We start from the raw sequence: 27355 nt of genomic DNA, 5'->3' as shown, positions 1-27355 counted from the left end.
AAATAAACAAACCCAAATAACAACAAAACAAACAAAAAAACCCAGCCAAAAAACCCATATTGTCTGCCAGGTTAGGAATGGGATGCAATAGGATAACTTTTCTAATTTAAATTTAAAGAAAACATTAGTGGGAAAAAAAAAACCCCAAAACATTCACTTTAATAGAAATCACTTGAATGATTCATTATTTGTCAGAACCTTCCTTTCCAGAGAGAAATCTTACTTTTAAACAATTTGCTAGCTCAGCTCCAGCACTGTCCTAGAAGGCTGCACCCACACAGCTGCCACACTGGCAGCACAGTGTTATACAGTGTCTTGGTGTGCAGCAAGGGATTCTAGTAGGCTCTGCCTCCCTGGTGAAGATGGATACTGGCTAAAATCCACTCCATTTTGTGCCTGTGGCAGCTGGCATGCAGGCAGCAAGAGAACTTGATGTTGGTGTCATTTTTCCCTGACAAACCCCAAGGGCCATTGTGGCCAAGGGTGACAAACCCTGCTCACACATCGTGAGCTCAGTGCAAGGGACAGCTCAATCAGAGGTGATGCCCCAGGCTCCTTTGTCATCTGGAACACGACAGAAGCCAAGGGATGGCCTGATACTGTCAAACACCCAAGGGCTGCAGAAGACCAAAAAGGGCAGGCTGGAGGTGGGAAGAAAGGCATCTAGAATCTTTTGGCCTAAGAGTTAATGGGAGGCAGCTTGAGTACAGTTCTGAGTTGTCACTCCACCCCCTGCTCCACATTGCAGTGGAACAGGCAGATGCCACAGCTCCTGCCCCAGGGGTGCTCAGATCAGAGCAGCCAAGAGCAGCCCAGGCTCAGGCCTTGGCACAGCTCATCCAGCTGACCCGTGCAGACTGGAAAGGTTTGCTCCCAGGCTGTGGGGACATGCAGCACTCTAGGCAGAGAACTACTGCCCATTGGAGATGATCCCACCTGCACAGCAGGTCATGTGTTCCTCCCACCCACTTTATTTTCCCTGGGCATGGAAGGGGTAGCAATCACCTAAAGCAGGGTTCTGAAAAGCAGTCAGGGCACAGGAGAGACCAGCAGCCTGATACCCTCAGGCACAAGCTGAGACCTTTTCCTCCACAGAGTAGGCATGAAACACAAAGGACCCCACCATGTAAATCATCAGTTCTTTAATTGCAGTAGAACAAATAACAGAAAAATAATCAAACAAAAACCAACCGAAGTACAATATTCTACCCCAGGGGTTCAGGGAGGCAGCAGCTCAGAGGAAACGCTCTCCCAACCCAATGGAACAAGGGCAGTGTTTGATGCCTACTGGTAACATGGGATACCCCATGAGGGGCTAAAAAAGGAAGCCTGATGCTTCCTTACCTCCACTCCCCATCAGCAGCTGTTCCTACACAAGCAGAAAGACAGAGGACAGGCTCGGGCTACCTGAATCACGCACTACAAACAAACAGGAAATCATACCCTCCTGCACCCTGCCAAAAACAACCCCAACCAAACATAGCCAAAAAAACAGACACCACCATGGAGTCAGTAGCAGCTGGTGGGAGCAGACCCCCTTCTAAGCAGACATGATATAGGGCAGAGGTCTGGCAGATGAGGGAAGAGCCTTTCTCCTTCTTTAGTCTACCTCTTCCATGCGGGATGCATCTTCATCTCCCTCCAGAGGGGGGATTTCCTCAGGGACAGCTGCACTGGGCTCCTCTACAGTCACCTCATCTTCATCAATGCCTGGGAGAACGGAAAGAAAGGAAGAGATGAGGCCTCCAAGTGCTACCTGATCCCAGAAGAACAGCCTCTCCCAGAGCAAACCTGTCTCCTGCCCACAGCCTGAAGAACAGGGCTATTACCATCCAGTAGTTCACAGAAATCACAGAATGTCCTGAGTTGGAAGGGACCCACAAGGATCATCCTGGCCCTGCACAGGACCATCTCCAGGAGTCACACTATGTGCCTAAGAGTATTGTCCAAATGCTTCCTGAACTCTGTCAGGCTTGCTGCTGTGTCCGCTTCCCTGGGGAACCTGTTCCAGTGCCAAACCATACTCAGGGTGAAAAACCTTTTCCTCCCATCTAACCTAAATCTGCTATGACACAGCTTCATGACACTCCCTCAGGTCCTATCATGGGTCACCAGAGAAGAGATCAGTGCCTGCCCCTCTTCTTCCCCTTGTGAGGAAGCTGCAGCCTGCAATGAGATCTTCCCTCAGTCTCCTCCAGACTGAAAACTAATAGAACACAAGTCAGTATTATTAGGAGTTATTGTCAACTACAGCACTAATCCTATATCATGTTCCCAGTAACATCTGCACTAATATATGGATATATATGCCATTGGAGGGTACTCCTTAGCCAGTAGAGGTTAACGACAAAAGACTTGTCACCCAGCGCCACAAAACCCTGAAGTGAATGTGGTTTAAGACATGAGCATTTCTCTCAAGACAAACACAGTAAATCCAGTAGTCACAAGTAAAGCAGTTGCAAGACTCTAAAGCTACTTAGTTTCCAACACTGCAGGTATTTCAGTTTACTCTGAACAGAAAGTTGTACTACCATACAGACTTCCTAGCTGCAGTTTGAGTAATACAAGACCCTACTCCTGCTGAGAACAGGCAGCAAAGAGTTAACACCTTAGCTGTGCCAAGGCACAGCACTTCTGATTTACATTTTTAGCTAAATAGCAAACTTGGAGAAAAAGGCTGGGTACAAGCACAAACTGTTTTACCAGATGGGTTACGTCATCCATGACAGACTTTTGACATTCGTTCTAAAGAAATAAAAAGGCTCAGCTTGTGATCTGAACAGCCTGGTGGTGGGTCCTGGCCTTGTGGAAGACAGGACAGTCCACTCAGTGCCCTGAGTTGTCCTGAATTACCTTGTTTAATGCTTCCACTTACCCCTGGCCACCTTAGGTACACAGCCAGTTCTGCACATCACACCAGCATGGCTCACTTATGGGCCTCCCCCGGCCCCAAGACAGTTACAACTAGCCCGATCAGTTAGCCTGCCTTCAGGGCCTGCTCCAGACCTGAGAAGCTGCATGGATATTTACCAAGGCCCAGTTTGATCATCCTGTAGATGCGGTTGGAGTGGGTCTGGGGATCTTCCAGGGAGAAACCAGAGGACAGCAGAGCAGTCTCGAAGAGTAGCACCACCAGATCTTTGACAGCTTTGTCGTTCTTGTCAGCATCAGCCTTCTGGCGGAGGGTTTCCACAATCGGATGGTCAGGGTTGATCTCCAGGTGCTTCTTGGCCATCATATATCCCATAGTAGAGTTGTCCCGCAGCGCCTGAGCCTTCATGATGCGCTCCATGTTGGCTGTCCAGCCGTAGGTGCTGGTGACGATGCAGCAGGGAGAGGAGACCAACCGGTTTGAGACCGTGACCTGTCAACATAGTTGAGGGTTAGCCAAGCAAGGTCTCCGTATGGCCTGGACTAGGCCCAGCCACGGCACACATGATAGCTTAAAGTCCTTGTCCCAAGTTCACCTGGGGACACCCCAAAGCAAGCAGAGATCTTCCAAGCAGTTCCAGGACTGCTGCACAGACTAGTTTGGACAGCTCGGCCAGGATTTTGAGCACCCACTGCATGTTTCCCACACTTACCCTCTCCTATCAATGCACGTATTTGGGTCAGTGCCCCTCACCTGCAGCCTGGCTGCTTAGAGCAAGACGGTGCATGCTGGGACCTCCAGACTCCTTTAGCGGCTCCTCTGCAGGAGATGAGAGGCATGCATTGAGCTGGGGCCCTTGCCTGCAGCACGGAGGACCCCCTCCCTCCAGCCCAGGGCTGAGCTCCCTGCCCATCTCACCTTCTCCACCTTCTTGTCCAGGATCTCCTTCATCAGTTTGCAGAGGTTCTCGAACTTGGCCTTGCTCTCCTCCATCTTCTTTTTCTCCTCCTCATCCTCAGGCAGCTCCAGCCCCTCTTTGGTTACTGATACCAGGGTTTTGCCATCAAACTCCTTGAGCTGCTGCACACAGTACTCGTCAATGGGCTCTGTCATGTACACCACCTCAAAGCCACGCTTCCGCACACGCTCCACAAAGGCTGAGTTGGCAACCTGCTCCTTACTCTCCCCTGTGTTTGTGGAGGGTAGAAATGAAACATCACCAAGACATAAGAGTTGGTTACAGCAGAACAAAGAGCACCAGTCACTTGGAACCCCTAACGTAAAACGGGCAGCATCCAGGGCTCTAGGCCTGCTGGCCTTTCCCCAGCTCTTAGGGATAGGCTGCTGAAGGCAGCAGGAAAAGTTTGAAGTTAGGCTAGTAGGCAGGTAGCCTCCCTTCACCTCACTAGGGCTCAGAGGAGCTCTGGCTCACCTGTGATGTAGTAGATACTCTTCTGGTTTTCCTTCATACGGGACACGTACTCTGAAAGCGAAGTCACCTCATCACCTGACTGGGACGTGTGGTAACGCAGCAGCTCCGAAAGGCGCTTTCGGTTTGTTGAGTCCTCATGGATGCCCAGCTGGTGGCAGAAAAGATGCATGAAGCCTCCAGAATGAGACTTGGATGCAGTTGGCACCACCCCCGAGGCATAGCCATCTCTGCCCACCTCTTGATCATTTGAGTGTTTGGGGCAGCCAGAAGGGATGGCTGCCCACAAAGGCTCTCTGGAGCACTCATAAGACCCCCTTTCCCTTCATCCTAACATCCATGCAGAGGAGACAGGGTACAGGGACAAGACTGCTTCTCAGCCAGATGGGTCATGGGCCCCTCCCTCCTCCAGGTGCAGTGTGTCCAGCTCACCTTCAGATTCTTGGAAAAGGCCTCATAAAACTTCTTGTAGTTCTCTTTGTCCTCTGCCAGCTCGGAGAAGAGCTCCAAGCATTTCTTCACAATGTTTTTGCGGATCACCTTGAGGATTTTGCTCTGTTGGAGCATCTCACGGGAGATGTTCAGAGGCAGGTCCTCCGAGTCCACAACACCCCGGATGAAGTCTGAGTAAGGGAAATTAAAACGTGCATCAAATTAAGGATTCTGAGCTTCAACACAGGAGGAAGAGTGCTAAAACACCGACTGCTGTGCACCCACACCTCATCCAGCCCCCTTTGTACTGGGAGCAGTATCACAGGCTGTGGGGGTCCCAGCTCCACACCAGGAGGCTGAGGCAGGGGGCTCTTACTCAGGTACTCAGGGATGAGGTCGTCACAGCTGTCCATGATGAAGACACGTCTCACATACAGCTTAATATTATTCTTTTTCTTCTTGTTCTCGAAGAGGTCAAAAGGGGCACGGCGCGGGATGAAAAGCAGGGCCCTGAACTCCAGCTGCCCTTCCACGGAGAAGTGCTGTGGAACCAGGAAAGAAATAGTTGCTGGGGTGCTTCACTTCTATCCCTTTCCCCAATACCCACTGTAGGGAGGCTCCTCAGCACTGGGGCTGGCACAGGTGCACAGCAGGGTCTCCAGCATCCAAGCAACCTGGATTTCCCCCTCCTCAGCCTCACTGTCCCCTAGGTGCCAAGATTCTCTGGCATCCAGCAGGCTTGGACAGAGGAGTCATGCTTCTGAGGCCCAACACCCTCCTGTCCTGCTTACAAATGGGCACTGCCAACCCCTCCACCTTCATGGGAGTCACAGTGCAGGCTGCCACACCACCAAGTGGCCTGGGATCCCTCAGTCCCAATGAGGCACAACCACATGCGGCACATGAGGCTCTCGATATGGGCTAGAAAGGGACTCTCTGTCTTTCCCCAGAAGGCAGGGTAGTCAAGCCCCCACCTTGACAGCCAAGTGGTCCTCCCAGTCATTGGTGAGGCTTTTGTAGAACTCGCCATACTCCTCCTGGGTGATGTCATCAGGGTTGCGGGTCCAAATTGGTTTGGTCTTGTTCAGCTCCTCCTGGTCAATATACTTCTCCTTGATTTTCTTGGTCTTCTTCTTCTTGCCTTTGTCTCTCTCCTCATCATCAGAGCCCACATCCTCAATTTTGGGTTTCTCCTCATCTTTGGACACTGACTCCTCCTCTTCCTTCTTGTCTTTCTCCTCCTCTGCCTCATCATCACTGATCTCTTTCTCGCGCTCCTTCTCCAGCTGTGGAGAAAGGTACAAGAAATAGGTTAGGCCCAAGCAACTCTTACCAGAATTCATTTTTCTCCAGATGAGAAAAATGGGTGTCCTCCAAAGCTTAACAACGGCAACATGTAGCCAAAGCTTCTATTGGAACCAGCCCTCAGAATCCCTCCTCATACAACCAAAAGCTGTGCCTGAGAGAATGAGACAAGCAGCAGGAAACCCTCCTTCCTCTGTGGCTGGTTTAGATGACCTCCAGCTGTACAGCTCAAAGGCCAAAATCGTAGCTGGATACCCTTCATGTCCAATAACCCCCAGCCTCAAAAGAAACTGGGAGCACCACTGCTCAGTACCCAGCAGCCAAGAACTATGGAAAGGAATGGAAGAGATCATGCTCTGGGCCTTCTCTGTGTTCCTGCTCTTAACATCACCCACCCCCGCCTCCAGCTTTCCAGTGGGTCCCCACTGTCCTTTCCTTACGTACATAGAGTGTGATGGGGTAGCCAATGAACTGGGAGTGCTTCTTCACCACTTCTTTGACACGACGCTCCTCCAAGTACTCGGTCTGGTCCTCCTTCAAGTACAGGATCACTTTGGTGCCACGTCCAATGGGTTCACCTGAAGGGAGAAGAGAGAAACATCAGGATTTCAGGGCATAGCATTAAAGGGCAGAGAGCAACTGCGACCAGCTCCTCAGGCCTAAACACTACAGGATACCCAGGATTAACTAGTGTGACTGACAATGGAGCACAACTCTATGGAGCACCGGGAAAAGGGGCGCTTCTAGCAGAAAAATGTATTTGTTTTTTTGTACAATACGTACCGTGGTCAGTTCGGACAGTGAAGGAGCCCCCAGCTGACGACTCCCAAGCATACTGCTCATCATCATTGTGCTTGGTAATGACTACCACCTTCTCTGCCACCAGATAGGCAGAATAGAAGCCCACACCGAACTGCCCAATCATGGAGATGTCTGCACCAGCCTGTGAAAGTAGAGCAATTGATAAGACCAGCGAAGAGATGGAAAATGTCCACAACTGATTCACAGCAGCAAAGAACTGGGTCAGCACACAGAGAAAAACAGGCAAGCGCCAACAGGTAGCCAGCCCTACCCTTAGCTCCTCCCTGCTGCTGGAAAGGTGGGGAAGCATACTGGGGCAGGCAAACAGCTCCCACAGCAAACAAGGCAGCAAAGACTTTTTATTATTTATTTATTAATTAGTATTTGTACACCAGTGCAAGCCTGTGTCCCAGGCCCCAGGAAACCCATGCAGTCAAACGCAACCCACCTGCAGGGCTTCCATGAAGGCTTTGGTCCCGGATTTGGCAATAGTGCCCAAGTTGTTGATCAGATCCGCTTTTGTCATCCCAATGCCAGTGTCCACCAGGGTGAGCGTTCGGTCCCGGGGATTGGGGATGATGTCAATCTTAAGATCCTTCCCGCTGTCCAGCTTTGAGGGGTCGGTCAGGCTCTCATAGCGAATCTTATCCAGGGCCTAGGGGAGAGGGAGATCATCACCACGGCCCCCCAGGACACCCAGGCCACGGCCTCTCTCTGGGCGCCCCCAGCAGGACACCAGTCCGCAACCCGGGCCTCCCCGCAGAGGAAGGAGCCCACCCCCCGCCTGGGCTCACGTCAGAGGCGTTAGAGATGAGTTCCCGCAGGAAGATCTCCTTGTTGGAATAGAAGGTGTTGATGATAAGCGACATGAGCTGGGCGATCTCCGCCTGGAAGGCGAAGGTCTCCGCATCCTCCTCATCGTGCTGCACTTTTTCGGGCATCTACAAGGCAAACACAGCCCGTGTTCAGGCCATCAGCACTGGGGGTAGGGCGGCGGGGGCCCCGGGCCCACCCCGCCCGCCGCTCTACCCTTACCGTCTGAGGCCTGAGGGATGGGTGAAAGACCTGCCCCTCCACCGGCCGTCTTTTATAGCCACGGAGAAGAATGCCTCACCGCACGCCATATCTTTCCGCCTTAAAGGGGCCTTGGTCAGCGCGCCGCAGATAAATGGTGTATCGGAGGCATTGGCGTTGCCGTTTAGCGGCGGCCATGGTGGGGGCGGGAGCGCAGTGCTCAGCTTCATACTGCCGTCATGCTGCCTCCTGTTCGCAGCACCCCGCTGTCTCTCTCCGCGGCGCTCGGAGGGTCCCGGTGCCGCGGTCCTCGGCCCTCCGAGCGCCCCGGCGAGGGACTATTTTCCGCGCCCCGCCGCGGAGGAACGCAGTGTTCGGTGCTAAGTGGTGCGAGGCGGTTCCAGAGCGTTCCGCAGAGGTCACGGAGGTGTTGGCGGCGGCGCCTTCCCGGATCCGGGCCTGGGGCAGGGAACCGGGGGGCTGCAGCGCCCCAGCTGCTTCCTGCAGCCCCCCGTGAGGCCGCGGGCCGTGTAGCTCAGCTGTCCTAAAGCGGGATGCACTGGAGCCCAGAGGATGAGAAGGGAGGGGACAAGAGGGACGGGACGGGAAGTGTCAGGGATGGAGCGCCTGGCAGGTCCGTGTTCCCATTCCAAACCAGTTTGGATAGGCTGTATTTCCAGGGTCTAAGGGAAGCAGTAAGATAAGTCTTATCATCCCTGTATCTGGAGTGCTGTATTCAGTTCTGGGCTTCTTGGTAAAAGAGAGACGTGGAGTTGCTGGAGCAGGCCCAGTGGAGGGCAACAAAGATGATGAGGGGACTGGAACATCTCTTGTGAGGAAAGGCCGAGTGAGATGGGCCTGCTCAGTTCGAGAAGAAATGAGTGACAGGGGACCTCATCAATGTGTGTATAAATATCTGAAAGGAGGGTGCCAAGAGGAGGGATCCAGGCTCTGCTCGGTGGTACAGAGCAATAGGACAAGGGGCAATGGGCAGAAACTGATGCACAGAAAGTTGCACCGAACATGAGGAGGAACTTCTTTACTGTGCAGGTGACTGAGCAAGGGCACAGATTACCCAGAGGGTTGTGGGGTCTCCCTCACTGGAAATATTCAAGAACCATCTCAGCGCAATCCTGTGCCATGTGCTCTAGGATGACCCTGCTTGAGCAGGGAGGTTGGACCAGGTGACCCACTGTGTTCCCTTCCAACCTGACCCAACCTGTTACCTTCCAGTCCTGTGATTCTATGTTGAGGCTATGGGCACACAGGCCTGATTAGCAAAGGAAGCTGGAAGTGGGATCAGGGTGCCCAAGCCCCAGTTTCTGATGCCTGGGGATGCTGAGGAGGTGATGGCTGTGAATGATGTGGGCCAGAGGGAGGGGGGAGTCCCGCTGGCAGGCTCTTGTAGTTCCCCACCAGGATCAGGAGGTGGCACTCTGGCTGTTCCCAGGCACAAGGAAAGCTCCCAGGTGGGTGTGCTGCAGGTCATAGCACCCCAAAATGTGCAGGTGAATCTCCTCCATATCAGAGGTGCTGGTGGTCCCTCGGTGTACCCTGAGGGCAGCATCCCTGGGGATAAGAGGCTGGACATAAGCTAGCAATGCGCACTTGCAGCCCAGAAACCCAATTGTGTCCTGGGCTGCATCAAAAGCAGTGTGGCCAGCAGGTTGAGGAAGGTGATGCTGCCCCTCTATTCTCTCATGAGACCCTACTTGGAGTGCTGCATTCATCTCTGGGGTCCCTGCACAGTAAGGACATGGACCTGTTGGAGTGAGTCCAGAGGAGGGCCACCAATATGATTAGAGGGATGGAGCACCTCTCCTACAAGGAAAGGCTGAGAGAACTGGAATTGTTCAGCCTGGAGAAGAGGTGGCTTCAGGGTGACCTAATTGTGGCATTCCAATAGTTGAAGGAAACCTACAAGAAAGATGGAGAAGGACTTTTTATAAGGACATGAAGTGACAGGACAAGGGGGAATGGATTAAAACTAAAAGAGAGTAGGTTTATATTAAATATTGAGAAAAAAATTCTTTACTGAGTGTGGCGAGGCGCTGGAACAGGTTGCTCAGGGAAGCTGTGCATGCCTCATTCCTTGAGGTGTTGAAGGTCAGGCTGGATGGAGCTCTGAGCAACCTGGCCTTGTGAAAGGTGTCCCTGCCCAAGGCAGGGGGTTGGAACTTCATGCTCTTTTTAAGGTCCCTTCCAACCCAAACTGTTCTATGATTCCATGGTTCAATGATTCTCCACACTGTCTGTGTCCTTGCAGCTGGTCCTGACTGTGCAAGGGATGCACACAACACTTCCACATCTGATTCTGGCTACACAGCACCCTAGGATGCCCAGGAAATGCTGGTGCCTGCTCCCTTCAGCCCTTGCACCTCCACAGCCCGTCTCCCCTGTGGCAATGGAGACACACACACACACCCAAAGGAACGTTTTGGTCTTTTTATAGAAAACGGCAACTGTACAGACACATTTACACAGACAAGGGACAGGAAAGCCAAGGGAGAGGTGAGGCCCCCCCCTGCAGCCTTGGTGGGAAGGGAATTGCTGCCTCTTCTTGCAGCCCACAGTGGGACCTCCTGTCATACAACCAGGAGGCTGAAAAACAATGGCAGAATCACAAAAAAACCCCAAACAAACCACAAAAGGGAATAGAGGCAAGGAGAGTGGGAGAAGGTGGGGTGTGGAGACCTCCTCCTCCCTCAGCCTGGCCACAGTATTGGGTCTTTATGTGGGCAGGACACAGATGTCTATGCCCCTGGGATACCACTTCACAGAGGGATGTGCGTCTAGCAGAGAGCAGGGGTAGTGAGGCTGGCTGGGGGTCTCCTCCCTATTCGCAAGTCTTACCAGCAGGAGAAGGGGTGTGGGATATTTGCAGGCCCCCTGGAAGAGAGGAGAGCAAGTCTCTAGCTGCACTGGGGACAGGGGCAAGAGAAGGAATAACACTGGATACCAGCCTTCCATTCTGTCAGAGAGGAAGAGGCTGAAAATGGCTTCTGGCCTTGAGCTGGGGAAGTTATGCAGTGTGGGAGGCAGCTGGACCTCTGTGAGATCCTGGGGGTCTTACGACACACACAGCATGGGGAAGGAGAAGGCACGTAGGCCTGAAGGCGTCACACAGCCGAGCGTGGCAGGAGCCAGGCCAACCCTGCAGGAGTGGAACCATCCCTGGTGTAACGTCTGCTGTGGCAGTGTGATTTGGCAGGGACAGGCATGAGGTGTTATTTTCCCACAGTGCTGAGGTGTCTAGGGCCTCGGAGGAGGATGCGGAGCCATCTCTTGGTGTCCCTGCACCCTCTGTGTGCCTCTGCTAGATGAGAATTCGAAACAGAAAGGAGACTGCGGCTCCTAGGGCCAAGCCCAGCGACAGGAAAAAGGCCATGACAGCTCCAGCTGTCTCTGCTTCGTGCACAAGCACTTTCCTAGGGGAGAAACAGGTGTCAGATCCATCCTCAGGATGCGTGCCCCATGCCCTGCTGTTCAGTGGAGATGGGAGGCTCCTCTGCAGTAGAGGAACACCAAAAGCAAATCCACCTTGGCTCCAAGAGTCTGTCTCTACACTGCAGACTCATACAGAAAAAGTGCATCAGGCAGGCAACCCTGAAGCTCCCAGCACCAGGGATAACCTCTCCAACTCCTGCCACTGTGCACTGCATCCTGCCTGGCTGAGCCCCAGCTGGGCTCCTCATGCCACCTGTGCTGGGCAAGGCTGCTCACCCTGCTGTGGGTGCTGTGCCACACTTTGCTCCCCTCCAGATCCCTGCTGCATCCAGTCCCTTCCCCTGCATGGCAAGTGGGGAAAATGGAGAGCCCAAATAGCTTCCTCATCCCTAGAATACAGAGGCACAAGCCTGGGAGATGGGACACTGGGGGTAGTGCCAATTCCCTTCTGTGCCTGTGGCCCCTTCTCCAGATGCCAGAGCTGGGCAGAGCTAGACTCCAGGAGTCATGCCGGACTGTCATCTAGGGGTGTAACCAACCCTTCCCTCATCCCAGCACCTACTCACTTGGGCCCGAAGCACATGCAGAGGCTGGCCAGGTAGCCATTGGAGATGGAGAAGAAGATCATGAAGATGATGTACCAGGCGTCATGAGAGAACACCACAGGCAGGTAGTAACGGGGTTGCACGTTGCACAGCATGAAAAGAGGGACAAAGATGACACGGAGGACCACCATCGCTGGCAGGAGGCAGCTGTCCTTCCCGGGCTGGGAGAAAAACACAGGTAGCTGAGCAGCTGAGGAGTGGGCATTCCCCATACCATGGCATGCTGGCAGGAGCTATACAGAGGCTGTCCCTACTGTGCCAAGGCTGCAAAGGAGCCACTGAGATGGAAAAGTTGCTGAGAGACTTTCTCCGCTACAAGAAGTCTGAGCATCACCACCTGCTGTGGTAAGGAGGTCCTGCCTGGTCTGAAAGCCCTGTCCCAGACAACTTGGAGAGCAGCAGCACTAGGGCTAAAATACTGAGCTGGGTCTGTGGGTGACTGCTAAGCCCTTGCTGGCAATGGGCACACAGGCAGGAGAGCCTTGTGCACGCTCATGCAGTGAACCACCATGCAGGACAAGGCTGGCTGAGGTAAGTCCCTTCTGGCACCTTAGTGCCTGCAAACTGGGCTTCAACCAGCTCTTCAGCCTCCTACGCCATCCCCCAGCCAAGCGGGGCAAGATCCAGCAATCTGGGAAAGGGATTATGCTGGGGCTGTTTTGGAATGTGGTGGGAAACTCATGGACCAAGTTAGTCTCCTTGGATCCTACCAGAGTTCCTGGACAACTGAGACTGGGACAAATAAGGAGACACCATCCCGCTGTGTTGTCCCTGCAGCTGGGACCAAGGCAGCCCCTGGCACGAGACAGGCTCACTGGTCGCAGGGCTCACTGGTCTGAGGTCAGGAGAGACCCTCCAGCTGCTTTGGAAGCTGCTGGGCTGGCGTGGCCACAGGACACTTCATGAGCACAGGAGGAAGCTGAGGTTAGGCCAGCTGCCATGCCTATGGGGCAAAATGGTGACAACAGCTGCCTCTCCTGTTTGAGGAGGAGAAAAGGAGCGAGCGGGGCCCCAACCAGGGAAATGAGGCCCGAACCACATGCAGTCAGACTTTCCACACACTTGTTTTGGAAACATCTCCTGCTGGATCATCCCACCACAGAGACTGCGGCCTGGACACCAGGCAAGGCGGCTCATGGCCAAGGCCAAGGGCAGCCAGCAATGATGGCCAGGGGAGAAGCAGCTCCAGGCTGCAGGGAAGTCAGGCCTGGGCAGACCCTATGGCACATGGTCCTGAAGACCTTCTCTAAACAAACAGCCTGAACAATACGGGGGAAACGGTGCTTGGAGAGTGGGTGAAGGGGCAGGAAAAGACCCAGACAGGACAGCCCCCTTCCTCACCCAGCCTGGGGAGATGAAAGCAAGGGGATGTGGCAGGGGACAGCCCTGTGACCCATATGGCATGGCTCTGCCCTGCTCCGAGGACAAGGGTCTTTGAAGCAGCTGTGTCCTATGCTGAGGCCAGAGGTTTTATTTTGGGCTGCCCTGTCTTTCACCCTCTTCCCCGTCGCCGTCCTGTCTCGCTGTTTGCATAGCTGGAGTGAAGGTTTGTTTACAAAGAGGCTGAAATAGAGAAGGCAGCTTCATCCAAGCCATGCTGAAAGAGAGGTGGGAGGACAGAACAACACTGTGGTTGTCAGCTCTGACCCATAAATCTCTGCTTAGGACTTAAGGCGGGAGTCAGCTCTGCACCTCCTTCCTGCTCCAAGGCACAGGTGGCAGCCCCAGTGAGGGCCCTGGCTGAGGGACTTGGGGATGAAGACTGCCTGGGCATTTGCTCCCTGCCCCACACTTACCCACGTGAAGAGGGCAGTGAGACTCCGTCCCGTCCAGTCAAAGACATTAAAGAGAAGGAAGCAGGAGACAGGAATGAAGTAGAGACCTGCAGAAAGGGGAGAAGGGCAGTAATGAGTCCAGCATGCCCCAGCCCCGCATGCCAATTGCACAGAGACTGTCTTTCACGTCTAGGTTCTCCCAGTTTCCCACTAAAGTCTGCAATCGTCTCGCAGCTAGGCTGGTGTCTGCACCCAAACCATCATGCACAGTGGTTTCCTCTTCCCTTCAGGCATACTGTATTGGGTTTGTGTGGCAAGGTTTTGGTAGCAGTGGAGCTACAAGGGCAACTTCTGTGAGAAGCTGCCAGAAACTTCCCCCATGTCTCACAGAGCCAATGCCAGCTGGCTCCAAAATGGATCCACTGCTGGCCAAGGCCAAGCCCATCAGTAACAGTGGTAGTGCCTGTGGGGTAACATACTTAAGAAGGGGAAAAAAACCTCAACATGTGCAATTGCAGCTTGAGAGAGAAGTGAGAATATGTGAGCGAAACAGCTCTGCAGACACCAAGGCCCATGGAAAAGGAGGGGGAGAAGCCAGACATCGGAGCAGAAACTTCCATGCAGCCCTTGGTGAAGACCACGGTGAGGCAGGCTGTCCCCCTGCAGTCCATGGAGGTCCATAGTGGAGCAGATATCCACCTACAGCCTGTGGAAGACCCCATGCTGAAGCAGATTTGCTGGCAGGACTTGTGGCCCTACAGGGGACCCACACTGGAGCGGTCTGTTCCTGAAGGACTGCACCCCATGGAAAGGACTCAAGCTGGAACAGTTCATGAAGAACTGTGGCCCATGGGAAAGACTCACATTGGAGTTCATGAAGGACTGTCTCCCATGGGAGGGTCCCCACAGTGGAGCAGGGAAAGAGTGGGAGGTGTCCTTCCCCTGAGTAGGAAGCAGCAGCAGAGAAAATGTGTGGTGAACTGACCACAATCCTCATTCCCTGTTTCCCTGCACTGTTGTAGGGGCAAAAAGCAAAGAAATTGTGCATATAGTTAAGCCTGGGAAGAAGGGAGGGATGGGTAGAAGGCATTTTAAGATTTAGGTTTTATTTTTCATTATCCCGCTCTGATTTGATTGGTAATAAATTAAATTAATTTTCCCCAAGGTGAATCTGTTTTTCCTGTGACAGTAATCGGTGAGTGATCTCTCACTGTCCTTATCTTGACACAGGAGCCTTTCGTCATATTTTCTCTACCTGTCCAGCTGTGAAGGGGAGTGTTGGAGTGGCTTCGGTGGGCACCTGGCATCCAGCCAGGGTCACCCCAGCACACATACCTGCTACTTCAAGCCCCACTTTCTTTTCTCCCATTTAGCTTGTTTCCAGCTTTCTCCTATCTCACCCCATCTCTGGCACACTTACCCCATGTGTTTCCCTTTCCGAGGACAGTGGACACCTTAGCTGTGATGGCAGGAAAGATGCCGATGGTGACAGTGAAGACGAAGCAGACAGACAGAGCCATGACCCAGAGCTGGGCAGATAAAAGAAAGATGCTGGTACCAAACACAGGGCAAGGGACCAGTGCTGGGCTGGTCTCCTATCCCCATGCTCTCCTACACCTTTGCCCATTCTGAAAAGAAGGGCAGGGCAAGGCTTGCTGGCAACACACAGACCTTCTTAAAAATAGCAATGACAGAGGGCTTCTCATCAGGGTTGTGGATAGGGATGACCTTTGAGTTATTCTGCTCCATCCCATTCTCATCTGCAGGGAGAGACACAAATAGCGCTTAGCAGACTGAGATCTAATTCAGTCCTTCTGTCTCATTCTTTCTTTCAGCTCTTCCTCTTTTTCCTTTCTCTTCCTCCTCTCAGCCCCTCACCTTTCTTAATCAGGTCTCTCTTGGTCTCCAGCTCTGCATTGTACACACGGTACTCTGTCTTGTCCTTCATGGAGTAGTATCGGAAGAAATCCTGGAGAGAGACAGCATGGAGGACTCATTCATGCATGCGGAAACAAGGCTGCCAGGGGCTGCCAGCCTCTACAGGAGGTAGAGGCTGGTAGGAGCCACGGTTGGGGTACTAGCGGGCCACAGTTCTTGTGCTGGGATGTGCAAAGGTCCCATGTCCCCACATCCTTCCCCACCAGGACAACAGTCTCACCATGCGAGGCAGAATGACGTAGGAGAAGATTGCCAGCACGATCGCCACACAGGCCGTGGTGAAGTAACCGATGAAGCTCTCGGGTTGCTGGGCACCAACTGAAGGCACGGGAAGAGAGGGATGAGAAAAAAAGGAAAAAGATGATGAGGGCTGAGAGGAGCAAGGCCCTGCTGTCATCTCCCACGAAATCCTGCAGCATGACCTCAGCAAATCCTGTGAGAGCAGTCCTCTGGGAAGGCCCTGTCACCTGCAGGGCAGGGATTACTCACTGGCAATACTGAAGATCATCGCCAAAGCAGCAAAGGTGCCCGCCAAGCCCTGCCCACTCATGATGGGGGCTGTGTAGCTGGCAGGCAGGAGCCCTGCCAGTCCAAAGAGGCTGCCCTGGAGAATAGCGCCAAAGGCTGTGAAGGGAAACGATAAGCAGAAATGAGAAACCAATGGCAAGGATGGGCCACATCTCTGTGGGGAGCCAAGGCCCCTGCCCTGTGAGGCAAGGCAAGCCCCCCTTCTCCTTGGCTCTCCCACACTGAGGTTCATACTTTCCTCCCAGAGGGATCAACCCTAGCCATGGGGCTGTGCCCCCTTCCTTCCCCCCTGCTCCACTCACAGTTGATGAAGACGATGCAGATCATGGTAAAGACAAAGAAGGGAAGAGGGTCCATGGGGACCTTCACCATGATTGCTGTGACTAAAAACACCAGCCCAATGGCCACCAGGCTGCCCGAGATGCGAATCTGCTGGGGAATCCTGCAAAAGAGGGTATCAGTCAGGAAAACCCACCCCTGCAAAAGCCTGTGAGGCCAAGCTCTCCTGTAGGAATTGCAGCCAAACCTTACGACAGGAGATGGGTGTTTTGCCTTTGACCTGACTGAACAGGCTGCGGCTTGGCTCAGTGCTAGGGCAGGAGGACAGGCCAGGGCTGGGAAGCCCTATGGGGGCTGGCAGGGGCAAGGGCAGGGCAAGGCTCACCGCTGGTGGATGAAGGAGTTGAGGCAGGTGAAGATGAGGAGGGGCACCATGGCGCAGAGAGTCATGAAGTTGTCAAACATGGACTCCAGGTAGGAGGGTTGGGAGGTCTGGTTCCTGACATGGCTCATCTCCTCCTGGTCCTTAAGGCGGCCGATGAAGTACTGCAAGGGAAGGAGCCTGGTGAGGCTGAGGTTGTGCGAGGCCTCCCCCTAGCACACGCAGACCACCCTTATCCTTCCTCCGGACCCACGCTCATCCCTTCTGCCGCCTCAGTGCCACCTGTCCCACCCAGGTCACACATGCTTGTATCCCCTGCATGCCAACACAGAAGCTCTACACTGTGCCTTGTTGACACACCTATAGCATGGTCCTTCAACATGACAGGGGACAATTAGTATCATGGACAACAGAGGGAAGCCCTCACCTCCCTGGCGGTCATAAAGAAATTCCATGGCAGCAGTGTTCCCAGGCCGAGGATGAAGAAGATCAGCCAGACAGCCTTGTACCTGTGGAGGGGACAGAGCAGTTTGGAGGGAAATGCTGGGCAGGGTAGTGGACAGGCATCACTTCTGACTGCCCCTAGCCCCACAGCGGGAGTCATCAGGAGGAGGAGGGAGGATGATATTTATTCCCCTGCCCCACAGCTCCTGCTAGCCTGGGCTGCTGGAGGAGATGTAGCACTGCAGAGGGGCTGTGGGAGGCCCTTCCCAACATGGTACAAAGGCAGAGGGAGGCTGGCTGCTCCTTAGCATGTGGCACCCAGATACACAGCAGACGTCACCAGATGTGGGAGGGAATCAGGCTCCCCAGGCGTGTCCCCGCACAAGGGACTGTTTACAAGCTATTTGCTATGGAAAAGCTGAGAGGGTAGGGACAGCTTGGTAGCCCAGTGAGCATGCAGGAGTGGTTGTCCCCCCAGATGCTGGGTCTCCTTGTCCTCCCTCGCCTCCTAGTATCCTGGATGTGCCCCCACACCTTACATCAGAACCCGGCATTACCTATCTTGGGGCCCGTCCCTTGCTGTCATCTTGTGTGGCAAGAGTCAGCACAGGTCCCAGCAAGTCTTGTTGCTGCTCTCCGTCTGGAAAGCAAACAGAAGATTTTATGGGAGAGTGAGGGACACGAGCCAGGTAGGGGCAGTACTGGTTTTGACCCCAATCCATCTTGCCAGCTAAGTGCTCCACAGTACTGGGAGCCAAACACCAACCTAGCAAATGATGAGAGCACAGCACAGGAGTTTTGGAAACCTGTGGCTCAGAGTCCTTCAGCCAAGGGGCTGTGATACATAGCCTTAGTCTGCTGGCTGGGCACATCAAGCCTTCCCTCCAAAAGGAAACTGCTTTCCTGAGGTGCCCAGGCTGCTCATGCCGGCTGCTCACAGCAGGCTCTTAAAGGATTTGTGAGCCTGCAGCTCTGTGTCCCCAATCCTGGAGCTGTGAGTGAAACATGTGCACAGTGGGCTGTGTCTGCCCCCCCTGCCCTGCCCTCCTCACCTCCCTCCAATGCCTGGGGCTTGGCAGCACAAAAGACACATTTAATTCAGCAGCCTCTCAGTCCAGAACCACGCAAATCCCCCATTTCCATTCAATTCCACTTCCCTGGGGCTCTCACAGCCCTTTCCTGGGTCACCTTGAAAAGCCAAGGGTGTTCCTGGCACTGCTGTCCCCTCCCAGGCACCCACCACTCCTTTTTCCCATCACCATCACCACCTGCCGAGCCCCTGCACCGCTCAGGCATCACTCTCCCGGCAAACAACCCCAGAGATGCAGTCTCCGGAGCCCAGAGAAGGGACCTTCCCTCCCTAGACCCGCCTTTCCCAGGGCAAAGCAGGATTAACCGCCCTGGAGGAGCCGCAGGCCTGCCTTGTTCTTTTCCAGTCCGGGCTGCGCCGCATGGGGTGCTCCAGCACTTCTCCCAGGGCTTCACCTGCAGTGGGGCTGCCGGTGCTGTGTCCCCGGCCCTCCCGGGACATGCCCGCCGGCCGCCTGCTCTGCCGCCGCCCGCAGCATCCCTGCCTGCGCCCTGCCAGGTGGGGCGGAGGAGGAGGCAGGCAGCCAGCAGCATGCTGGGATCTGTAGTTCGTGCCAGCCCCTGCATGCGCTGAAGGCAGCGCAGCCCGTCCCCTGGCACAGGTGCCCGTGTGGTACTGGAGACAGATCGCCTCCTCCCGCGGTGCGGTCCTGCAGGCTGGGGAGCCTGAGCTAGGATGGAGCCAAAACATAGCCGGCAGGATGTGGAGAGGCATTTGGGAAGCCCCTTGGCTGCTTGGGAAAGCCAGAGCAGGACGACAGTACGCCTGCACAGGATTGAGAGCCCTGCCAACCCGACAGGTGCCACCCTGTTGATGTCAGAGCCATCTGCAGCACCACTCCCCTCCCTTCTCATGCAGACAGCTTGGGAGCATGACAGCTCCTGCCTTGCCCTTGTGAGCCATCCGGGCTTCCAGAGAAAACATCCCAAAATCCCCTCGCGGCAGCCTGCCAGTGCCTCTGGGGAAGAGACACCCCAAGCCCTAGCCCGGGATTAGCAGAGGAATCTGCAAGCAAAACTGCTACCACATCGCACATGGAAACCCTACCAGGGCCACTGCTTGTCTCCAAGCAAACAGATCTCAACCCAAAAGAGGCAGAAGAACCCCAGCTCCCCCAGCTGGTTCCCAGCAAGCCCTCAACATGCTGCTCCTTGCCTGTACAAGCCCCTTGCCCCTCTTCCAGCCCCCACCAGGTCACATCAGTGTCCCAGGAAACAGGGACAGGGACTGACCCCACAGACATACCTGGGGAGAGAGGACAGAGACAGCGCAAGCCCCGTGTTCAGAGTATTTGAAGGCAGCGTGTTCCCCTGCTTCCACACTCCCCTGTTCTTAGAATGTCAGGTCCTGGCTCAAGTCACACGGGCTGGAGCCCTATGGGTCTAGTGGCATCCGTGGAAGAGGAGAAGAGGTATCAGGTACCACAGCTGGCACACAGCCCAAGTGTGTGGTACCACACACTGCCCAGGCGTCCAGGGAAGGGAGGAAGGGAAGAGTGCCATGGAAGAGATGGCAGGAGCTGGGGGCGTTGAGGAGGTGGGGGGGGGACCAGAGTAGGACTCTGGAGGGTGCTGGGGCAGAGCATTCCCACATGCTGCTTTCCCACCGCCTCCTGCTTCCGCCTGGAGAGTGCCCACATCCCCATGTCAGGAGCCCAGCCTCCTTGGCAGGCACTGCCCAGCCGCACTCTCCTGCCTGCTATGTTTGTTTTCTATCTCACTTTGCTAAGTGCCTCCTAATTTTTTCCACAAAGAGACAGTGCCTGCCAAAGGGTTCACGGGTCAGCAGTCATTACAGCAGGAAACACTTCCAGCCGCTGGCTGTTACAAACAACCCTAAAACAGAAAAGGTCACATGAACCAACACCAGCAACAGGTGGCAGCCCTGCTCCCACGGGGGGGGGGAGCAGCCCTACCCTATGGGACATGGGAATAGATGCCAACTCTCCAGCCGGCGCAGCACAGCTCTAACCACCTCCCAGAGGAGTCTGTTGGTGTTTAGCTGAGCCACCAGCTTGGTGGCTGCACATCCTAAGGGACAGGAAAAAGGAGGAGCGATGTGGGGCCTTGGCATAAGGACATCTCTTTTGATCCTGGGCACAGAGCAGTCTGTCTTATCCCCACAAAAGTGATGTGTAAGCGGAAGGAGCAAGATCACAAGGAGTGGCTTTAACAAATCACAGGCTCGCACCTCTGAGTAGGTACAAAAAAGAGATGGCACAATTTTAATTGCCAATTCATGCCAAGCAAAGGCCATGACAGATGCTAAGTGACGCCTGTGGTATTGGGCCACACACAGTCCCACTGCCAGCCAAGCCCTGGGAGCTGACAGCAGGGCCAGCTGTCACCAAAATTGCCTAACCTCTGTGGAAAAACCCGCACTGCAGGACAGCCACACCTGCAGGGAGACATTTGTCAGCTGGCTTCAGACACTTCCCCATCTCTCCCATTCCATGCAGTGCCTTTTCCCATGCTCCTGATGCCTTCACTGAAGGCAAGCACAGTGCATGCTTGGCTTCCCACTCCAGAGCAATTCCATGGTGCCATGTAGGCATGCTATGGGTTTATATCCAGAAACACCAGCTCTTTCAAGAAAAGCCCTTTACACAACACCAAGTGTAGCAGTGTCCTTGTTGTCCCTAGCCAAGAGGTTGCCAGCAGACTCAGTGGCAAGCACCTCATGTCCTCCTGACACCACTTGTATGGGGATCACTTTGCAGGCATAAGGTCAGTACTTCCTCCAAATACGTCCAAGATGGGACAGGGCCAGTTGCCTCACCAACCTACACCCCATCCCCTACGTCTGCCTGTCCACTGGGCACACCGAAGTCCTCCTGGCAGGAAGGGTGATCTGGAGGCCCATCAAGGTTTACCTGAAGGGACAGAACAACCCTGCACAGGGATGTAAATCACATGAAGCTCTGATGCCCATTATGCTGCTGGAGGATGGGAAACACTCCAAGACTGCCCATTTAATGAGATTTCAAGTGCGTGCCTGAACTCTGACCACGCTGCCCACGGATCCTCCTACCTTGTGTCAGGGGTCCAGGGAACCAGCCTTCTGGGCAGCGTCCTGCCCACCTCCACCTTCAGCCACCAGTTGTGAGGCACACGCTTGTATTTCACAAGAAGTATGAGTGTGTGCAGTTGTGCACCATTACCGCGGTGCTGAGATAAAGGCAAACCCTCCCAAAATAAGGGCAGGCAGGTACCGGGGGTCAAAGCAGAGGCTGATCTGGCTCAAAGGCTGGTCTTCTCCATCAAAGGAAAAAGCAGATGCCAGGAAAAGGTAAAAGTGGCACACTTATATCCCTACTCCCCAACTGTTCCCCAGCCTCCAAGCTGCAAGGGACATGCAGTCCATGGCGGGTTTCGCTTCTGTGAAATACGACTTCCCCCTTTAACTCGGGAGCTTCTGAGAGGGGGCAGCAGCTCCCCTTGGACGCAGGGCCTCAGCCAAGGCTCCCTCACCCTCGACATCAAAGGGTGGATGAACATTGGAGTGGCGGCTTTACAGACCTGGATTGTATCCACCCAACAGCACATTTTCCAAACAGAAATTCTAGCTCACTTAGTCATTCAGGCATGGCTCCACGCCTTCAGTCCTCCTTGTTGCTTTTCTCTAAACTTTCCCCAGCTCCCCTCGACTCTTCCAGAGATGCTGGTGCCAGGGCACACAGGGACTGTGCAGGGGTGAGACACCAATTTGAAGAGTGGCACAAGGCTTTCCTGCTTTCTTTCTGCTTTATCATTCACAAAGATGATTCGATTTGTGTTTTTGCGCACACCAAGCCATCTGAAATAGCTCCAGGCCTTGCTGCGAGTGGCCAGCTGAGAGCACAGTCTTGTTTGTGGATTTGGGGCCTTTTCTCTCCCTCCCTCGTCTATCACTTGATATTTATCTATACCGAATTTCATCTGCCTACTGCCTGGTGTTGTAATTGTTGTCAGTACTCTTTCCTAGCTGGCACTTGTCCCCATGAACCTGAGTAATCCAATCACCTCATCAAAGCCCTGACATCTCATTGCTCATTCCCTTTTTCAGGTCACGAGCGTGTTGAAAAAACATGGGACCGATGCAGAGATCTCCTTTTACTGCAAAAATTGACTGCTGACTCCTACACCGTCCTTCCTGTTTTCATACTAATTACAGAGCCATGTAAGGACCTCCTCTCTTGACCAGCAAGTTCCCTTAAAAATGGGGCTGAAAGCTGGCTGGCATTCTTTTTGGGAAGCAGCATGGGCACTATGAGCCCAGAGTCCCTATGAAGTGTTGCTCCAATCTTGGGGGCCCTTTGGCAGGAGCTTCCCTTGCCCACAGACGCTGCCCTGCACAGACACTCAGGACACACAGCAGATCCAGCAGTCAGCTTTTCTCTGAAGTTCCCCTCTAGCCCTTCTTAGAAACAAACGTCACATCGTTCCCCCCTCCCAGTCCCTGGGGGCTGGAGCAGTTGTGAATGACCAGAGGCCACACGTGATGGACAGCTGCTTCACCCTCCCTTTCCTTCAGGGGAACACTGCTTGGCCCGAGCCACTTGTTGCTGTTTCCCTTTGCTTTCTAACTTTTCCTCTGCAGATGCTCTGAGAAGCCCCTCAAAAGAAGGTGGAAGAAACTGCTCAGGCTCTTGTGGAGCAAACAGAGAGGCAAAAGCTTCAACTGGCTTTTCTGCTATGGAGTCTCTTCCTCCAATCCCCCATCCCTCAAATGGCCTGCAGCAGGTTTCCTACTCTTGGAGTGTTTTGTGAGCAGTTTACATCAGTGAGCTGATAGCACTTCCTATTATTCTACTCCTTTCTGCCTCTCAGGAAACAGCCTTGCGGTGCCATCTGCTCCCCCAGCACTGCCCCACGCCTGCATCCTGAGGGGGCTTAGCAGGGGAGCAGGAAGGGGGTATTTCTGCCTTCTCCCTTCCCTTGCTGTTTACAGACAAACTCCTCTGCATTGCCAGAGCTTGGCCAATGAAAAACAAACCTCCTGCAAGGCACCCTGTGCCGCACCCTCACCCCACACAGTGAGGGTCCCTGGACAACATTTCTGACCTGCTTCACCTGGTTCTCTTCAGTTCTCCACAGGCAAAAGGAGAGACAGCTCTAGACCCCCTCTGCCTTCAGGCTTGCAGCGCTAGCAGCCACCACACAAACACCTCACAGAGCAGAAGCTGCAGATACTGACCCCACTCCCAGCACCCGCTGTTATCTCGGCTGCCGGCTGGCAGGGGGGGAGCATTGAGCCCTGCGGTGTGTTTTGAACTGCACACACCAGCCGGCTGCAAAGTCCCTTATCTAGAGAGTTCAAGGAGCCCTGAGAGGCTCCCTGGGGGCCCTTGCCCCCAGCAGGTAAAGCGATCTGGCTGGGCAGCAAATTCCCTAGGGCCTGCTGAGACTCCAGTACTGTCCCGAAGGGCATCCCACCAGGGAAAGGGCAGTGGTGGGGCAGAGCCAGTCCTAAAACTACCCCAGGTGACACAGCTGGGACTCTTCCAACCACTACTGAGCCCCATGAAGCCCTGGGTATCCACATCCCCAGCGGGGCTGCTGAGTGGGTTTCCAGCCTTGACAAATCACTGGCGAAACACCATTGAGAGGTCCTTAGCAATGGTAGGCCCACAATGAACCCACACACCTCTCTCCTCACCACATGGCGAGTGCCCAAGCCCAGGTACAACTTCGTACTTGGCCAGAGAAAACCCCTCCAGGCACCCACACAATCTCCCTGGAGCAGAGATGGGTTCTCCTGCCCAGTGTCCCATCAAACGCTTGCAGGGGGACATTGTAATGTAACAGCAAGAAGCTTACCAGAAGGGCAGGGTGATCCCAACCCCTTGCTCCTGGTCACTTCAGGCCACAGGACTACAGGGATGATGCATCCTTGGGAGAGGCAGGAAAAGCCCTGCAAGCTGCCTGTTCCAAGGCCAGTGGTTTGGAGGTACAGGAGGAGATACAGTGCCTGGGGCAGGAAGCAGGGGGGCAGGAGCTAAGGGAGGGACATCATTTCTGAGCAGGCGTCAGAGGAGGAGAGATAAGTTAATCTCAGGAGACTGTTTGCAGAGACAGGATTCACAGGGGCTCTTCTGAGAAGCTGTTTTCCTTGATGGCACCCACTCAGGCCACTCTTCCCAGGGAAGAAGACTGTCCCCTCCAAGCCACAACCCTGAGCTGCTTCTTGGGAGGCATATTTTTCTAGGGCTAGGTTCAGACTCAGTTTGTTGGAAATTTAGAAAAATGAAAACCCTTTCTCCCAAGGGCAGAGGGAGGGATTTGCTCAGGCCAGTGCAGCTGCAAAACCTCCAAACCCAGACACAAACTACCTCCAGGACCTGGACAGTGCTTCCAGACAGCTTTCAGCACCTCCAGGAGCTGCAGGGAGATGGGGAGGGGCAGAGGGTGATGCACTTCGGGCATGCACAGAAGCTCACACCAAGCTCTCAACACCTGGCCATGGCTTCCCGTGGGACCACCATGGACCTGGGGAGAGCCCAGGGATGCCTCACTCCAGACCTTCATGCTCTCCCGGCATCCTCTGCAGCAGGCAGAGCCTCACAGCCCATGTCCACAGGACTGGTCCAAGCCCCCCAGGGGTCCAGTGGCCAGTGGAGGTGCTGCCCAGGGGCCACAGGGAGGGGAGTGCTGCAGAAAGGGGTGCTCCCCTGGGATTGACCTGGGGGCTGCAGTGGGAAGGACAATGGCAGGAAGCTATGTTTCCGCTTCCAAATGGAGAAAACCTTACAGGACCCCTGTGGAGAACAACTGGACAGCTTTAATGTAAAAATCAGCTGGGAGCACAAGGAGCAGCCAGAGGCAGCCTCAAGTTGGGAGCGGGTCCTCCTTGCACAGAGGAATCTGGGGCTTGATGCAGTGGTGGCACAGGCCCACCAAATGCCAGGACAGCCATGCACAGAAGATAAAAGCAATCCCAATCATGCCACAGCAGAAGGCGCAGTTCTGGCTCCTGCCTGCCTGCCTGCAGCCTGCCTCTCCAACAGGCAGGTGACATGCCTTATTTTCACCCATTCAGGTGGGAAGAGGGATGCTCTCTGATGGGCTGGGGCAGAGTTCAGGTAAGACCCCCAGGGGCATGGCTGTCTGATGCACCTCTTTTGCTTTAGTACTTTCGCCCAGTCAATTCAAGCTTGCTCAAGAGGAATCCCTGCCTATGTCTGTACAGATGGTATCTCAGTCGGCCACACCTTGGGCAGCAGCTAAAGCACGTCAGAGGGATGAGCTGAGCCTACAGGACCATGTCCCCATTTCCCCCTCATGTCTGCAGCTGAGGAGTGAAGGTGAGACACCTAAAGAGAAAGCACACAACAAAACAGGATGAGAGCAAAACAGCTCATAGCCAGACAAGTCTGAAGATAAGGACTCGGTGAATGCATGTGAAAAAAACCCAGCAGATAGAGAACCATGGCCAAGGAATGAAAGAGGAGTAATATATGTTTCTCCATACCCTGCCTTCTCCTGGGCTTGGGAGGGAAGGGCTTTATCTATCAGCAACACATGACTACCCCAAGGTCACTGCTTGGGGAGCAGTACTGCAGGGGGAGAGCAGGGCTGCAGGAGGACACCTGCCACTGGTGGCCACTAGGGTGCTGGGATGTAGAGTGAAGATGATTCCTCCATCATTGCTTTGTGTTCTCGGCCCCAGGACTGACCTCAGAGCTGGCAGACCCAGGAAGGAGTCACGCCAGGAACGACATAAGGGAGCTGAGCATGAAGAAACCTGCAGTTGAGGGTCTGAAGGAGAAGGATGGGGACAGCTTACATTCCAGCCAGGAGGTCCTCAAAACAGTCCTGCAGTGAGAGGCAAGACAGGAGGGGCTGTGAAATTATTGGTAAGTTCAAAAGTCCCTGTAAATTCTTCCCCAAACTATGCAGGGAGGCCCTCCATGCAGAGCCCTTGACAGAGAAGGCTTAGAGGGCTCAGTTTAACCACTCTCCAACCCCAAATGCCACTCTTTTCCTCAGGAGAATCTGAGTCCAGGACTCACTCACTCATCCCCAAACAGTGATGCTTTCTGGAAGGGCAGGAAAAGCTGGTTGCCAACCAGCAGTAAGAATACCTGCTTGTAGCATCCCCCTGGCTACTGCCACCCAGCCACCTCCTGCACCTCACAGCATCTTCACCTCCCAGGAGAGAGGCTGTCCTTCCAGCTCCAGCTCCTTCCTATATGGAGCCAGATGCAAAGGCACGGAGCTGCCAGCTGGCAGGACCCTCAGCAGGCAAGAGCTACCCAAACCCAGTGGGAGCTGTTGAACTGCTGACCCCCAAGGGGGTGAGAGAGCATCCCCAGGGCTGGATGGAGTGAGCCTTGTCCCTGCACCCAGACGACCCAGCAGAGAAGGTCTACAGCAGGCTGCCAGCCCTGCTGGGGGACTGGCTCAAGGGCAGAGGTCATTTTGCCCCCCCCAGCTGTTTTTCAGAGGCTGGTCCAGGCTGCACAGCTGCTTCCAATTTAGTGGACGACAGAGCCAGAACAACACAATCTTCCCCTGGTGTCACCACCTCCCCAGCTCCCACAATTTGGAGGGGGAATTCCTCCCAGCTGAGCAGCAGCCCCTGGGCAGAAGCTGGGACAGGCACACTGGGACCAACCACCACCAGCCTGCGGCAAGTCAAGGTTGTCTCCATCCTCTGCACGTCAGCTGTGCCTGGTGGCCAGGACAGAAATACATGGGCTATTTTGGGTCTCCGGAAACCAAAGTGGCCTTTCGCCTGTAGGCCAGCTCAGAACAGGGGCCCTGGCTGACCACTGCTTTTGCCATGAAATGTCTGCAGCCCTACTGAGAAAGGGGATGGTGAGCACAGAAGCAGGTTTTGGGACCCATCGCCGTCCAACGTGGTCTCTGCCAGCTGCCTGTCCTGCCAAGATCCTGCTCACTGCCTGGACAGCCACAGCATCTCGCAAACTCCAAACAGACTTCAGCTGTTAAATGCAGCTATTTCACAATGGATACGATAGCTCTGCTCCAGGAAACAGGAGTGTCTGTCACCCCCACACCTCAAACACCCTC

At 54.4% G+C, this 27355-nt stretch overlaps 2 protein-coding genes across 13 annotated transcripts in view; both read right to left on the bottom strand.

Annotated features, from left to right (window-relative positions):
* Window positions 1–1010: 1010 nt before the first annotated feature.
* Window positions 1011–8011, bottom strand: HSP90AB1 (heat shock protein 90 alpha family class B member 1). 2 transcript variants are annotated; one of them, XM_051783249.1, is made up of 12 exons: window positions 7875–8009; window positions 7634–7780; window positions 7288–7494; window positions 6822–6981; window positions 6483–6616; window positions 5708–6019; window positions 5110–5275; window positions 4734–4924; window positions 4305–4452; window positions 3791–4059; window positions 3031–3364; window positions 1011–1710 (listed from the first exon to the last, which is right to left on the bottom strand). In XM_051783249.1, the coding sequence occupies exons 2-12, from the start codon at window positions 7778–7780 to the stop codon at window positions 1601–1603; spliced, it is 2178 nt and encodes a 725-aa protein (XP_051639209.1). In that variant the 5' UTR covers window positions 7875–8009; the 3' UTR covers window positions 1011–1600. The 2 variants fall into 2 exon arrangements, 1 of the variants encoding a protein (XP_051639209.1); XR_007903896.1 differs by lacking the exon at window positions 1011–1710 and adding an exon at window positions 3626–3691 and having other exon boundaries at window positions 3149–3364; window positions 7875–8011.
* Window positions 8012–10283: 2272 nt separating this feature from the next.
* The window catches only part of SLC29A1 (solute carrier family 29 member 1 (Augustine blood group)), a 34077-nt gene continuing 17005 nt past the window's right edge, over window positions 10284–27355 (bottom strand). For 6 of the 11 annotated variants that reach the window (XM_051783275.1, XM_051783272.1, XM_051783270.1 and 3 more), the window contains 12 exons: window positions 17809–17891; window positions 17235–17316; window positions 16811–16971; window positions 16449–16588; window positions 16108–16242; window positions 15839–15936; window positions 15559–15649; window positions 15352–15440; window positions 15101–15209; window positions 13702–13787; window positions 11867–12066; window positions 10284–11281 (listed from right to left, as the gene is read on the bottom strand). In XM_051783275.1, coding sequence (XP_051639235.1) covers window positions 11170–11281; window positions 11867–12066; window positions 13702–13787; window positions 15101–15209; window positions 15352–15440; window positions 15559–15649; window positions 15839–15936; window positions 16108–16242; window positions 16449–16588; window positions 16811–16971; window positions 17235–17316; window positions 17809–17837 — 1332 coding nt within the window. In that variant the 5' untranslated portion in view covers window positions 17838–17891 and the 3' untranslated portion in view covers window positions 10284–11169. Of the gene's footprint in view, window positions 11282–11866; window positions 12067–13701; window positions 13788–15100; window positions 15210–15351; window positions 15441–15558; window positions 15650–15838; window positions 15937–16107; window positions 16243–16448; window positions 16589–16810; window positions 16972–17234; window positions 17317–17808; window positions 17892–18672; window positions 18831–19586; window positions 19739–23383; window positions 23479–24139; window positions 24457–27355 lie in introns of those variants that run through there. The other 5 variants (XM_051783269.1, XM_051783278.1, XM_051783273.1 and 2 more) reach the window with 5 other exon arrangements.

The sequence above is a fragment of the Manacus candei genome, unplaced genomic scaffold (assembly GCF_025592945.1).
Source record: "Manacus candei isolate 608988 ecotype Guabito, Panama unplaced genomic scaffold, ASM2559294v1 h1tg000017l, whole genome shotgun sequence".
NCBI lineage: Eukaryota > Metazoa > Chordata > Aves > Passeriformes > Pipridae > Manacus > Manacus candei.
Note: the sequence above shows the minus strand (reverse complement) of the source record. Positions and strands in the feature narration are given on the sequence as shown.

Coding starts and splice junctions, on each gene's coding strand:
- HSP90AB1 (XM_051783249.1), bottom strand. CDS start 7,780: ATGCCCGAAAAAGTGCAGCACGATGAGGAGGATGCGGAGACCTTCGCC. Junction 6,020..6,482: donor GCTACCCCATCACACTCTAT/GTACGTAAGGAA, acceptor CTTTCTCCACAG/CTGGAGAAGGAGCGCGAGAA. Junction 3,365..3,790: donor TGGACAAGAAGGTGGAGAAG/GTGAGATGGGCA, acceptor CTATGTTGACAG/GTCACGGTCTCAAACCGGTT.